General features: G+C 36.3%; 1 protein-coding gene across 1 annotated transcript; it reads right to left on the bottom strand.

The window, feature by feature from the left end:
• Positions 1 to 270: 270 nt before the first annotated feature.
• On the bottom strand, positions 271 to 15,199 carry PIGK (phosphatidylinositol glycan anchor biosynthesis class K; the record flags this gene model as incomplete). Its single annotated transcript, XM_010178234.1, has 8 exons — positions 15,143 to 15,199; positions 12,894 to 12,992; positions 9,113 to 9,248; positions 7,072 to 7,183; positions 6,628 to 6,724; positions 6,173 to 6,290; positions 5,301 to 5,411; positions 271 to 443 (listed from the first exon to the last, which is right to left on the bottom strand). Coding segments are annotated over exons 2-8 (812 nt in total), but the record flags the coding sequence as incomplete, so codon positions are not given.
• Between the last annotated feature and the right edge of the window lie 1,110 nt (positions 15,200 to 16,309).

The following is a 16,309-nucleotide window of genomic DNA, read 5'->3' on the forward strand; positions in this document are numbered from 1 at the left end:
ATTTTAGACTCCTTTTTTTGTTGTTGACATCCATACCCTGGTCTTTAACAGTATTTATTTACAAGACTGAATAAAGGGGTGAGCATTTTTAAACAAAGTTCTGAGCTGACAAACCCCAACTTTATCAGTAGTAGCAGGTCCATACTAACTCCCTGATTCTTTGTAAGAAAAGACAGGAAATCAGAGTTCTTCTTTCCTTGACACTTATACAACTATTTTGGTTTTGTGGCACAGAACTACACAAATCAACTCTAAATAATGACTACTTACTTGCTTTCAAAACCAGCTAAGTCACGGTCCAAAGAAATTGTCTCTGTTGTAATTTCCACCTTTCTCACACTGCCAAAGAAGTCTGTTATCAGAACATTTTGCGGGTCTCGCTGAAAGAGATCAGTTCGGTGCCCAGGCGTGGAAACACACAAACTTTTTGGACAGACCTGAAACTGGAAACCAAGATGGACAATCATATCCTGTCCCTCATTCATCAATAGTCTCTACATGTAACTTCCAAAATGAAATCACTTAATAAAATTAAATAAAAAAGATAAATGCCACACATAACTTGCATTAATTCCAGTACAAGCTCCACAACTGAAAAAAAATGATTGAACAAAAACATTAAAAGGCATAAACATCTTGATTATGCATTTCAGAAAACCTTTACCCTCACAAAGTTGTTTGTATTTAGAAATGCTTCTGTGAAAGCCAACCATCAATTATATCTAATTGATTAAATGCACAAATGTATTTCTGAATATAGATGTGGCAATGCTGCTATAACCTTCCAAAAAGCACAAGTGGGTATAAATTCTTCATATTTACCAAAGGAAGGCAAGCGAGATAAAACAAGCCTTGATAAGTAGTTAATAGTAAAGGCTTCATAAAGAAGCAAGAATTTACATTTTGATTTAAAAGAAAAGAATCTCTTAAGTCTTATTTCTAGTTTATAACCTGCAAATTAATGCAGAATTAGGACCTTCAAGTATCAAATGTGGTTTACGTACATTAAGTTCACAGAGACATCCTGTAAGACGTACAAATTAGCTGTACATCTTATTATTTATTTTACCTTTGTATTGTGTCTACATATCAGATCCACTATATGCAACACACATTGCAACACCTGGAAGAGAAGAGCAGCACTAACAAACTGTTTTCAATTGATTCAATTCTGTATAAAGGTACATCTGCAGAGAATGGGTAGGTGTAACAGTGGCAGATTTGTTGTAGCATTTAGAATATCTGACAAGACAGCATGTCTATCAAATAACAAGATTGCCACATACCCAGCAGATATTTCAGGCAAAACCAATGCATTTTGGACACAATGTCTTTTTGTACAAGTCCTGCCACACTCGCCATAGAAGTTGCTAATATTTCCCATCTGGACAGATTCCTTATTTCAAGGGATCTTGCAATGCACATAATGTAATAATAACTGGTTTGTATTTTTATTAATAATGCTACACAGCTTAAAATACCATGCAATGTATCCCAAGGCCTCACTCTCTCTAGCCTCCTTGATGAGCTTGGAAAGCTGAGTTCACATCTCAATCATTAGAAGGCACTTCATAACCAAACACACAACCCTACGAGACAGAAGAACTAGACACGCATCCCTGCTAGACAGAGACACTAGCTCCACAGTGCTCTGTACAGTTTCATGAGCAAATGTTGCTGTCCATTCAAACATCTCACGGGCAACCCACAGATCACCTGGTAACAATGTAGGTTACATGAGTCCTTGTATGTTCCAGCAACACAGAACATTGAACAGAAGAGATTAATGTACAGGACTATGAAGGATGCTCTCCATATGGGTGCTCATCTTCCTTAATCTTAAATTGCCCAAGTGATTTTCACAAACAGGTCCATCAAGTCACTGGATCTAGAGCTTATACACCTATTCACATCATGGGTTAGCTCTTAGAAAGTTGCATTCTTAGGACAAAAATCACAGGTCCTAATTAGCTCAATGCAGATGTAACCTCAATTATTCCAGATTACAACTGATAAAATCCGTGCACTTCAGTCCATACTTCCCAGCAGAAATTCTGTGCTCAGCCTGACAGAAAACACAAGGGCTTGTGTGGCTCCTTCTCTTAGGACGACAGAGCCCTACATCTAACAAGTTTCCCAGAAAGGAAACAACGTGCCTGGCTTTTCTTCACAGAGGACATTCTATCTGTCCAGTCCTCCCTTCTGCTCCATTACAGATTCCCTTTTGTAACTTGTCTTTTTTGTCTAAGCCTGTAAGCATACGGCATTAGGCTGCCGGTCCAGGGAGACTTCAGCTCACTTGCACCTTTATCTTAACTGAAGCATACAAGTATACATATCCACTGAGCCCTTTTTTAATGATTCCCAGCTCTCTTGTTGGCAGTGTATCACACCAGCTGCTAAAGAAAAAGATAGGTGCAGATGAACTCTTTCTGTTATCCTCCCTGGGAAGTGAAAATTAACTAGACTCATCAGCATCACACTTCCCATACAAAGCCGCTTTCTCAAAGCACACAAATCCTCTTAAGTTTCACTTTTGACAAAATGCAACTCTCCTCCAACTCAGGGAACAAACATAAAAATTAAGTCTCTGAAGTAAGCTATAAAAGCTAAGTATTTGTTTTAATCCTGCTATTTGATGCATAAATCTATGCTGCAGTTACACCATTAAGTCTCTCTCCCAAGCTCTCATGAGTGTTAATGTCCCAAAACAACTGCATCAGCACTGAAAGTGGGAAACTGATACTGCGCCCAACTATTTCTAACCTGTCCCACTACAATTTACTACCATAAGATACTGAGGTGAATCTTGAAAGAAAAGTGCAATGGCACTGAAAAGATGACTTCAGTATTAAAAATCTACCTATCCAGTACCACTGTGAGAAAAGAAAGACTGCAAAGCAACTACAAACAAACTGAGGTTAAAAAAAGAAAAGGCAAATGTTGGCTAAATGAAAAACATTTCTTCATCTGTCGAGTTTTCCAAATTTTTTTAAAATACAATACTACTCAAATAAAGCTGAACAATTCCCCCAAATGTGAACTTCGTTATATTGGCTTTCCTTAACAACTTTTTTAGTTATTTTATGACAAATCATATCTCATTTAGAAATGTATTTGAATCTTATTTTAAAAGTTCAAATCTGTGACATTTCCATTTAGTCTTTACTTTTTTGAAATTGTGATCAAACTGAAAGTCAGTCATTTGCACAGCTTTATGCTATCCCTTAGCAACACAGATGGAGCAGGTGGGGAGTAGGTGGAGTGGATTATGAAAAAAGATGTCTCATTCTTTGAAGGAATGCAGTATCCAAATCTTAGGTGGATGTGAAGACAAGCTGTTTTAAGAGTGGTTGGAGAAAAGTAAAGAGGTGATGGGTAGAAGGGTATAACAAATTCACAGTCCTTCTAAAAGAGCAGATATTTAACGTATCAGAAGATCAAACAACTAAACATTAGCTAATAATTTTAAAGGTAGTTAGTGAGCCACTTAATGTTATCCTGAGTTTGGAAATTGTTAATTTAAAAAAAAAAAAAATCAGATTTGGATAAGCAGTGGGTCTTTGTTCTTAAACTAGCACAACACTAACGGTGTATTACAGTGTGAAAGTCTCCCCTATAACTGCTGGCAAACAAATGGGTTTACATTCTTACCATGGACATGTCATTTTGGAACTCTTCAATAAAGGCCTGTAAAGCATCAACTCGAAATCAAGAGGTTATGTTTGCTGAAATATGTGCACATTATAACTCAGTACATGATCATCACAAATCATGATATATTTGGGTCTATTCTCTTCCCTTCCTAGAGCAACAGTAAGCAAATCGATGACGTATGACAAGATGATTTATATGACGCAAGGAATTTACCAGCATGGGGTAACTCCCCACAGCTCTTCCTGCGTATTTGGCATATAAGCAAAAACAAAAAAGCAAGGGATAATGTTTAGATTACGTTCTCCAAAGAGCTCAAAAGGTAAACTACTTGGCCAGCTAACAAGTTTTCTATACTTTTCACAACAACTGGACTAATATCTAGCTGGCTAGATCAGTTATACCACTCCCCAGATGGCATCTTATACAGTAGAAACCACTGTTCATTTTTATGACTTTTTTTTTTTTTTAGTATAAATTCATTTTCTGGTTTACAGAAGAGAGTTCTAAAATGCTGTTTGAATCAACTGGCTAGAAGAAGATACTTAAACAACAGAGAACCTGTATATTCTTTAACAAGATTTATTTTAAAGTTATCTGTATTGCATGATTAGAAGGTATAAAATTACAGGACAAAATTTCATTCCCATAGTAGTTAAAGAATCTTGAATCTCAGTCACTGAATCAATTCTGTAACAACATAAAATCTGTCAAGTGTGGGCTGTTCAGAGTGAATTCTACTACACATCTAGCAGCCAGGCTAACACCATCCTCTGTAGACAGAGGGTGGCATAAAACTTTTGAGCAGCTGCTCCTTTTACAGAAATGAATCAAAGACAATGTGTTCTGTAAGTGGTGGCTCTTAGATCACTGACGCAGCATGTCAGGATTTACAGCTACGAGGCACCAAAGCATAATCTATTACTACAATGAAACCAGTACTGGAACAGATATAAGGGGTAAATAGAGTAAATAAAATACAGTTACTTTTTACACCTCACCAGTGTATACATCTAACTGTTATAGAGGCATTTTCATAAATTTTGTCATAGGTTATCTGGTTGCGATTTTTTTTCCCTCCTGCCTCATACCTGAAAGCTACAATTAATATTTACCAAGGATATAATGAACTCCAGGATTTGGACGTATCTTGCTCTGGAATCTAAGCAGATACACAGAGAAATTGGTGTCTGCAGGCAATTGTGAGTGCATGGTTAGAATTTTAACTGATTAATCACCTCTGCAAAACAATATCAATGGCTGCCTTTCCACACCTGTAAAGTGTCTGGTATCCATAAGCTGATTTTAGAAGCTTCCTACTATCATTTTTCAGGTGTAAATACTTCATTCTATTGAAATGAATATTTAATGAATACTTTATTCTTTTCTCAAAAAAAAAAAAAAATCTGGCTAATTTTGGTTAATTTGTTTAGTAGCCAGCAAACCACTTTCACTTTGAGGAGAATCCTTAGAGCATTACATTATGACTACACTTAATAATGGTAAAAGATCCTCCCCCCAAAGCTGCTTCTGAGAGAAACAGCAGGAGAATAAAAAGCATTTGGAGAATCCTATGGACAAAATAAATTAGTTCTGAAACTGTTAGAGTCATTAGTACATTCATGAATGTTGAGTATTCTACTTACTAGGTCATTCATATTTGTCTGACTGGCTGGATGAATTTCTTCCAAGAACTCTAGCACATAGAATGTGTATCTGTCCATCAGATGAACGCCAATCCCAAGATCAGGTTGATGCTTAAAAACAAGAAACAGCAGTTACTGGGCATTTGCAGGAGAGAACTCAGTTAGGAGAGGGAACAGAATGTAATAGCATGTCACAGAAGTTAACCATTTTTTTTTTTGTTCTTAAACAGATCATGCAAAGAAAATGACCAGCCATGAAGAAACTTACTGTTGGCAAGTTGAATAATACAGTTTATCTTAATTTTTGTAGACTATATCCTGGTAATCTCCATGTTTGACAAAAAGCAGGGAATCTCTTCTTAATGGTCCAGTACAGATTTGTGTGCTGCCCCATGCTTCTTAGGACGTAGGAAAACAGGGCTGGGAGAGACAGCTTATCTTACAGCGCTGTGTGGGTTCAGGTAATCCCGACTTACTGGTTTTGGGCTGGCTAGGATCTCTCTGCTATCACTCCTTCTGTAATTTAGCAGGTGAAAGGTAGTGGGTATTTTTTTTTTTTGTATATCAAGTGCAAGAAGTCCTAGATTGAATATTCCCCACACCTATCTTATCTCTTGGTACTCTTCCCACCCTAGGCAACAGATAAATTGGCCAGCAAGCACAGAAATCCATTGTGAGCCTAGTTCTTTGGGACAGCACACAAAACCAAGCAGGAAAAGTACACTTACAATTTTTGTTAAAACCATACTTTGTAACTACCTACCTTACACATTCAGCAATTAGAAAGAAATTTTTTAGTTAAGTCAACAGGACCTATGCTTTTAACTGAGGCATTCTAAAAATGGTCTCGAGGATCACAAAAATCTACTTACTGATAAAGAATCTTCTCCAACTTGGCTGCTAGCCAAGGCCATTATATTAGGTGAATAAAATCGTTCATACATGGATGCTCCTTGACAAGTATCAATAATAAACAACAATTCATTGTACCTGAAAGAAATAAAACAGCCTCCTTACCCATCTCTCTTTAAACTGAAACAACATATACATACTTTCTTTTTATTTACCAGGACAGCTGCTAGGAATCTAGGGAACAGAAGAATTCACACTGATTGATAGTAAGATGTGAGTTTAGTAAAAGCAATGCATTTGAGCAGCTGTAACTGCAGGGAGATGAAAACAGAAATGAAAACTCTTCTTTCTGAATGCAAACTTTCAAGAAATTTTATGGACAACAGATATTATCACTGCTGAAGGTAAGCAAGGCCTGCCAGCAAGGCCTTCAGGCATATTCATGAATACAGTATTTAACCCGCTTTTTTCTTACCTTCTTTTCTGCCACATTTGTTCAAAGGCATCAGCAAGTTCTACATTTGTGATTTCTTCAGAATCCTGAAATTTTAGGAAACCATTTCCACCATGGCCTGACAGAAAAATCAGAAGTTAGGCAGGTGTGCAGGCTAAAGGAAGATAATCAGACTGGTTGACCATTTTTCTAAGAAAGGCAAACACAATTCTCTTTCTCCAAACAGATTCCAGCAAATTAAAAAAATAGTATAGTAAGAACAGTAGGTGTACATCATTTAAACTGGAAACTATACTTGCTAACTACTGTGTTACAGATTTTTTTCTTCATTAGTATGATATGCTAAAAAAAAATAAAATAATCCTTTTGTTTGTTTGGACTCCTGATGGGATTTCATGCTTTCAAACAGGCCCATCCAACTGAACAACAAACATCAATAAGGTATATACAGAAACCTGTAACTACCTGTCATATATATTAGAATATTGCTTCTGTCATCAGAAAGAAGACGTTTAGATCGTGGTGTGCTTGGTGGGATTCTTCCTGTTAATACCCGCAAGAAGTTTTCGACAGTAACCTATGAATAGAAGCATAAAGTAATTTTTTAAAGAGAAAAATATTAAGAGCACTCAGCTGGGTTACATAAATCAAACAATGGAACACTAAAATATGCAGTGTATCTAACCAGGCATAACCTTGCATGGTATAAACGGCATAAACAGACATTTTCTGTTTAGGGTTGTACTGCAGGTTCACAGTCATACGGTACCTTTTACTTTATCCTACTAACATCTGTCTGTTGCTTTATCACATCCAGTAAGTCTCCTACAATTATAATTTCTAAATACATTGCAATTGATCTGAAAACCTGTCCGTGTATAGCTTTATTCTGCCAAAGCTACTCACGTCCTCACAAAATGCTCCAACATCAGTGTGTGTTACCATGGAAAAATAAAAGTTTAAAGTCCCTCTGCAACTCAGGAAAGGAAAAACAAAATCAATTTCAATTACATAAGTCCGAGTGATCAGGTAACACCCATCTGGATGGTGATTGTAAAAGATCCTATAAAACACTGCTTCTTCTTCATGCAGACATACACAGCTCAAACACTATCAACAAACCCATACTCAAGAAAAGCATGATAAAAAGAACATATTTCTATTTCAGTGTTGTATCTTCACTTTATACAAAGCTTCAGAGAAATAAAACATCTACTATATACTTAAATATGCTCCTATAAACCTTTAGTAATGATTATATAGTAGTATTAAATCATGCAATTGATGTCCAATTTAAGATCAACTGGTAAAGACATTGTCTGTTTGAAGGAATTTTACATAAAAATGAAAATGTGATAGAATGCAGATTTATATATAGTAATTTGTCCTGGTTTTTAGCTGGGACCGAGCTAGGTTTCTTTTTAGTAGCTAGAATAGTGCTGTGTTTTGGCTTCAGGATGGGATTTGTTAGACAGAAATGCTGATAACATACCAATGCCTTCATTTTTGTCACTGGAAGTGAAGGACTTTGTGTTTTCTCTACAAGCACAACATCTAAGGGGGGCAAGGAATATTTAAATTAATAAGCTAAATTGGAATTTGGATATGCCAATGGGATATTCCATATCATACAACATCATGTTCAATATATTAATAAGGGTCTCTTCCTCTTTTGCTCACTCTGACTTTCGCTTGGGCTCTCACTATTCCAGGATTGCGGTTTTGGTTCTATATTGTCACTCCTCTCAGATTGTTATCTGGGAAAGGGCCAGGCTTGGTTGGTGGGTGGTGAGCAATTGCACCATGTATCACTCATTTGCATATTTTATTACTATTATTATCATTTTTATTTTAATATCATTATTATTTTAAGTTTTCTTTTATTTCAATTATTAAATTGTTCTTATCTCAACCTACAAGTCTCCTTATCCTTGCCCCCAATTCTCTCCCCTGTCCCCTAGGTGGGGGGGAAGTGAGTGAACAGCTGTGTTTAGCTGCTAGCCAAGTGAAACCACCACATAATTACAGCAATTATTAGGCTATGGCTTTTGTTTTGTTTTTTTATGAAAGCATATGCTTAAGATTAGAAATTTAAGTAGGACTCTCTAATAAACATTTCACTTGGATGCCAGACGTTTCACAAGTGGTGTTAAGACAAGTTTGTAAAATGAGACACTGACCAGTCATTTCTAAAGAAGAGAAATTTCAGTATTATGTGTGTATTCCTAACACATATAAGAAGCCTCACATATTCTTTTAACTGTAGAGATTCCATTACTTAAAATGGCCAATACACAACATGTTTCTAGTATAAAAAATATCAAATACAAAAACAAGCATCACAGCAGGGAGAGGTGTGTTTTCAACCTATCAGTTGACAGTCCAAAGCCCAGTCCAAAACCAGTAATGTGAATAGAAAGACCTCCTCAGACTTCACAGATCTTGTATAAATCTTTAAACCAACACTGAAAACAAAGACCCAAAGATTTAATTGAAGTGCAGTCACCTCATAGCTTCTGTAATCCACTTCCACATCATCTCCATAGACATTTAGCTCCATGTTTTTATGACTAAACACAGTAGCTGGTTTGGGATTTCTGGGATTACATGCCATATCATCTGCTAGCATCAGGACAATGTGACTACAGAAAATAAAACAAAAACATTTCAGCCATCCTACTTTCACATAACATTCAAACGGAAATTACAACAACACTGTCCCATGATTACAACAATAGCTTATAACATTAAGAAGATTCCTGGAACTGTAAGCAAAACTTTGCTCAGTTATACCCCATTTCCTTATGAACACCCACACTATTATAAAGAAATCACACATGGAAATGCAGCTAGCTGTTATTTATCTACAGGATTAAGTTACATCAAAGATCAGCAAGAGAGTAGTTGACATTAGCAACTTTATGATACAGACTTGCCTGGACCTAGGCTGGCAGAACTCTTTATAAAAAATCTAGACATTTTTATGGGGCAGTAAATAATTTCATGCAGCTCCACAGAAGAAATCCCAGCTTGTTTGCACTCTCTCAGACAGATTAGTTAAAAACATTATGACAATTTTTAATTAAATTTGAGGAGCTCCTGAACATTTCTCAAACCATTACACTATATCTGATACACTACTGTATGATTAACTATGTTAATGGAATTTTACTGAAGAACAGAAGTGGGCTGACACCAGACATTTTGTCTTCTTCATAGTACCGAGAAAAAAAAAAACAACAATGCAGCAATTCATAATACCAAGATAAAAAACAAAACACAGCACATTATAAAGCTGTTTCAAATCACAAGCAGACAAAAATCTATATTTCCTCTAGCAGGGTCGGGTTTGGGTCAAAATATGAAATAACAAGTAGTCACTGGAGACTGTTAACACAAAGAAGAGCATGCCAGAGATGTCTGGAACAGGGTGAAGTCTGTCCTTTCCTTGGACTTCCTAACCCTGCCTTGTATATAGTTTCTCCTAGACTGTGATCTTTGTGTTCTCCCAAACAGTTCTTACAAGAGGAAAGCTCTGTATCCTGCAAAAAAAGCTGCTAGCAATCCAAACTTTCAGGCACACAGCTATAAATGAAACTGTGTCCTGCTATTTAAATACCATCCCTGTGCTTGTTATTGTTCACCTATATGTCTGCATGAGCACTTTAAGACTAAAGTTATTCTTCATTAAGTGTTGATACACTACACGCTGCATCAAAAAAGGGAAAAGAGAGAGAAGTGCTGTTCAAAATAACATAAGCATAAATCCTGAAAAATAATAAAAGTAAATTATTTCAATGGGAATAAAATGCTGGCATAAATAGGAAGCTGTAATGACAGAAGCCAGAGGAGGACAACTACAGAAGAGAAATAAAGATTTTTTTTTTCTCCACACAGGCAAAACAGTACAAAATTATTTTTATAAAAGAGTACCATTAAAAGGGAATTATCTGGAAGCAAGGTCTTGCTTCCAAATGCCTTGCAGTTTTACTGAGATAGTCAGGGGTACACCCACTTTTTATATTACACTCAGAAGAGAATATTCCAGACTAAGCCATCACTAGGCCTACAATTCAGCACTGTCTTTTTGCTAGGAATGTGTCTATTAAAAAAAAGAATTCATAATCACACATCACTTAGTAAAAGGTTCTCCATAGTACTAGTACAGACAGATGAGCTCAAATATGCCACATTTGTAGACTGTATGGCATTCTTAAAAGCATATGAAATATCCCACAGTTAAACAGAACCACTGTGCACTAGTGGTTCGTACATGCAGCAAAACAATCTAAGTGTTAATTTGCAGCTTAACTGTTAAACCAAGTAATCTAACCATATATTAACGCTATTTTAATGATTTAAGACTTATACTGCATAATGATCCCAGGAATCAAAAAGAATCTCTGGATTCATTTTGCCCATGTTTTATTTTAGCAAAAGTTTTCTTTTATGCATTGAAGCATTGTGCCCACATGTCAACAAACCAGAGCAACTCACAGTTATAACCACAAATCACTTCCTTAATGAGTTCTGTTGCTGAATGACAAATCTATTTAAACCACCAAATTGGCACAGTTCCATTGAAATGAGGCTACGCACAAGCCCCTTCAAAAAACCCAACCCCAGAAATCATGATAAATGTTTACTTTTAAGATATTACTTTGGGGTGGTTTTTTAAATTAAGTTTCGCAGCAAAGAAAGAGAAACAGATAGAGGAAGAAGTTTTGTCTAGGGGAGAACCCCTCAAATCCATGTAAAAATTACTGCAAATGAGAAAAAAATAGGCTTGGGCTCTCTCTCTCTCTCTAGGTCTTCTCCAGTATCTTATTCTTCACCTTAGTCTAAAGCATTACTGGTTTTTTGAGACTCATTTCCAGATTCTTGGGGATGGATAAGAAATGGATCAGGCTACTGAACAACAGAAATCTCCAGTCATGCTGTAGTCTTTGCAGTATTTCTAAAACTGCCACCTATTTTGACCTTAATGGTGAAGATGGATGGATGCAGAGAAGATGAAAGTTCTCAGTTAAGTGTAGAACTAGTGAGAGAATTTCTAAGGTAGTGCCTAGAGCGGCTATGCTTCAAAGGCCATACAGGAAAGAAGACAGATGTTCCTGAATGAGATGTACAAAAAAATGCCATACTTCCGTGGCTTTAAGCCCACAGTCCCTAGGCAGTACAATCCCTTGGATTTATAGCCCTCAAATGCTTCCAGGGTTAGGTTGCAACATCCCCTCTTTCAAAACCTAAGAAGTCACTCTTTTCCTTTTAAAAATCAACACAGGAAACAGGATGATACTGCCATTGCATTCACAGTTGAGTAGAAGCTAAAACTCCAGATACTACAGTTTTGGACTTGGACAACAAAAAGGTCATACAAATGGAATCCAGTAGAAAATGCATTTTGTAATGATGGAGCAGGTCACATCTCTTGAGGCAGACATGGGGGAGAAACTACTAGTCCTCTAAACTAACTTTAAAAACCAAGATCACCAAGATTTCCATAGAAGCCTATTGGTACATTTGGCCTATTATTCAATGGATGCTGGTGCCTAAAATTCACTTCCACTGTTTTGGTACAAGTAAACTGCATTCCAAAATGGCTGGATGGAACTGTGCCAATATCCCAAGAACTTCCAGTAGGAACACAAGTAACACACTTCAGAACAGATTGTTCACTTTCCTAATCCTGTTGTCAAAGAAGGAATATTATTTTAACCATTGTGCTATCGTTAGAGAAGCACAATTTGACAGACAAAGCTTCCATTTTCTCTAAAATCATCAGTCAAAACGGTAAGGCTACTTTCAATACATAAGAGCTGCTTTGTTCAGGGTCTGTAGTTTGGAGACTCTCGGTGTAGTTGCAGATGTGGAAGTCTTACATTTTAGGATACTAACAACTAGTATGCAAAGATCTCCACAGTGAAACGAAATTAAAGTACAGCAAAAGCCATATCTCAGAGTACTATTGTCATTGCTGATGCATTTATCAATTTTCATGTTACGCCCTCATCAATTTACTAAGTGGTACATTTTAGTGCCCAGATACCTCCTCATGTTTTTAATCTAATTAGCCTGTTCCAACTGGAAGTTTTATTATATAACTTGTTACTTTTCCTTTTGAACAGTATTGCTGCACTTTTCAATTCACTGATGTGATCGCATCCTTCCTTTTTACTTTTATTCAGTTAAACTTGGAAGAGAAATGTATTTTTATACAGCTTCAGACAACTAGAGAACTTGAATACAATTCCTTGCAAATATGCTGTTAACCGAGATTCCCTCACCTGTCAGGAATAAGGAATGCCCAGTCTCTTGACACTTCTGTATACTGAAAGAGTATTTGCCACATGACGATAATTAAACCAGAATCGAGATGTACACACCTTGAATTTTTAAGGGAAAAAAAGAACCATATTAAATAGTATAAAAGATACAAACTGGCCTGGCACATTGCAACAGAAGACCATGATTACAAACCAGAAAGAACATAGCAACATCAAGAAACTCATTACATAGGCTATATAAATCTTTGTTGTACCAAAGCAACAAATGCTGAAAATAAAAGTTTGTTGGTTTTCTTTTTTAAAAAAAAAAGTTCTTAACATACTGACTCACGAAAAAATTGTAATAAAACCCAACTAAGTATAGAAAGTGGCACTTTAGGAAATAATTCACTAATAGTAAGTGGATAAGCTAATTTTTTTCATTTGCTTTGTCCATATCAGCTGGAAGAAAAATCAAAGGAAGAGTTCTCATCTCAATAGCAAACTCATTCTGGGAGCATTCTCGCACAAAAGCGTAAGTGAATTCATGCAGAAGCCACGCACAGGGGAAAATACATGACATTTGCATTTAAGGAATCAAATATAACAAAGTAAGAGCTAAGTGAGCTCTAACCAAAACCTGAATGCAAATTCTGAAAAATGTCAAAGGAGTTCAGGTTCTACTGTTCTAACAACTGAAGGGCTGCAAATCAGCCATTCCCATATTATTCCCTAGGTCAGATATTTAATCTGTCCTCAAAAACCTGAAACCAATGAGATTTCAAAAATCTTCAGCGCTAATCTGCTGTAGCTCCTTAGTAGCCTTATCATTGCCTTTGTGTACAGACAAAGTGAGAAGCATTTTAGAAGAGGTGACTTTAAAACCACAAAAATAGAGAGGCAGGAACAAGCATTTAAGACAGTTTTTTTACTTTTTTCAGCTTTAAATGTATACCTCTAATTTAAATAGAAACATGATCTTTAAGTTACACTGCATAACATCTTTTTCTCTAGCTTTTTCATAAAAAGGAATTAGTAGTAGCTTAAATAATAATAAAAAATTCAGCCTGAAAGGATCCCTTGTGTCTCGATCGTGCTGTCAGTTAAAAAAAATCAAAAAAGCCCATGGGAATCGGTCCATGAGAACATTTGCTTTTCAGCAAGATTTAAAGCTCTGAAAACTAACTGTGGCCAATCTAGCTGTGACATTTCAAGACATTATCATCTGCCCCTTTCCTCCCTTACCACCCAGTGGAAAATATGTCTATGCTTTAAATTTAGTTATTCACTCTGCAGCATATTAATTCAAATGACTGTTGAGGTGGGACTGCAGTACAATCTCGGGCTTGAAGTGCCTGCTAGCAGTAAAACACTCCCTATTTTACTGCTTAAAAAACCAGTAGCAATTGTTATAAATCTTAATCCATGAACTACTGAAAAAATACAACCAGCAGAGAATCTGTTGACTAGAGAAAGTATAGCTCCTCGGACCTAATTTTCCACTTTCATTGTGTGTTTTTATGGGTGCTAATAAAGGCACCTATTTGTTAATAGTATTAAAGTAGTACTTGATCTTTTGATAGTTTCAAGTTTGTACATTGTAGAATTTGGAAATCATTGCTTCTAATTCAATTAATTACTGTTAACTTTCCTTTTCTATTGCTCAATGTTAGTATCTGGAAAACAAACAGCTGCTACTGAGTAATTACAATAGTGTTCTGAAACAAATTAGTCATTAAGACCTGACCTGTGATTAAGAACCAATTGTGTAGCATGGCTTAAAGCTAATAAAAGATTAGCTTTTGCTTCATGGCAAAAAAAAAAAATACCTAGGATAAGAATAGTTGATCTAAACATTACATTTATTTTATTCTAAGCCTGTTATCACGAGTTAACAGACTGAGTAAGAACAAAAATCAGAAACAAATCATACCTTTCTGCAAAGGGATATACTTCTCTGATAGCAGAATTACCATTTTGTTCAATATGCAGTATGGTAATTTAACTGTTTTAATGCTGTCAGAACTTTTGTTTTATGAATCCTGCCATGTAGCCAGGCATTTTGAGTGCCTGAAATGTAGTCATACTGAAAAGATAATTTTATTATAGTGTAATAAATTTGCAGGCACAATTTCAAATTTTTTCATTTCCAAATCTTTATCTTTACACTTCTTTCAAATGAACAGAATTCTTGAGTGACTGCTGCAATTATGGCTCCTGATGAAAAATTGTCAACTTTATTGGAACAAAACAACCTGGACTACACTTACCAGAACTGCCCAGTTGTTTGTATGTCCACTTCTAAAGAACTGTTCTGCTTGATCCTGATAGATGGCAAAAATATTAGATGTTTTTCAGCAATAAGAAAGAAATGACCACTCATATTTTTGTTGTTTCCACAAAACAGTGTTCAATGCATACGTTTACCACACCTTAACACTAAACAAACGTTACAAAAGCTTTAAAAGAAGTTGTTCTTATTTCATGCAAGTTAATTGCTCCAAGACTTTCCCTGAAACTTGCTAAATAACAAAGGAGAAAGAATTATTAATCACTTTCAGCTTAGTTAAAACAAAAAGCCCACACTATATTCCAAAGGACACTCCAAGAACAAAACAAAATTATTTACTGACCTACAGTTTCTCAATGAGAAAACGAGCTTGGATTAATTTAAATGTTCATTGCTCCTCTCATCTTTTGAAAAAAAGCAGTTCAGTAAATTTGCAATTTTAACCCAGTTTAAATCCAGGGTTGTTACATTTATCTTCCAAAACCAGGAGCTATGACAACCACCTTCTCTATAATCTGTGTTATCCATAGTTCCCACTGTGCTTTGCAGAGGAGAGGGTCATTTTTCTGTAAAAGCTGGCATAAATCGGGACACAGAAAGGGGTAAGACTTCCCAGAGGTAAGGGAATGAGTCTGTCACGGGACAAGCATGCAGACTTGCTGATTCTTAATCAGACCCTCTTAGCACTCTGAAGGGTGCTGGGTTGATGCCTGTAGTCTCATGTAAAACACAGAGAAACCATTTGTTAAAATATACGCAAAGCATACTATATATATATGCATACATATATGCTTCAAGTAGCAAACAATTTGCAGTGTAATTAGTAAACCAAAGACTCCAAAAATATTCCTATTGGCTACTTTTTGTCCCATTTGTAATTAATGTCAAGTGCATCAATTTGTTACCACTGAAAGTTACATGGCACAGTCACAGAGAAACCCGCTTCAGAAACCTGTAAACGTATTAAAAGAGAGGGTTTTTTAACTTTAAACAGTTTAACAAGTTACATGTGGCTGACGAGCCGCGTGGTTTCTGGGTCGTACTGTATCACAACCCACAGAACACGAGACCCCCGCGGCCGGGCGCCAGCAGCCCCGCGTACGCCCAGGGGGCAGGGCAGAGCGAGGCGAGGCGAGGCGGGGCCGGG

Source organism: Antrostomus carolinensis, unplaced genomic scaffold (genome assembly GCF_000700745.2).
Source record: "Antrostomus carolinensis isolate BGI_N321 unplaced genomic scaffold, ASM70074v2 scaffold9701, whole genome shotgun sequence".
NCBI lineage: Eukaryota > Metazoa > Chordata > Aves > Caprimulgiformes > Caprimulgidae > Antrostomus > Antrostomus carolinensis.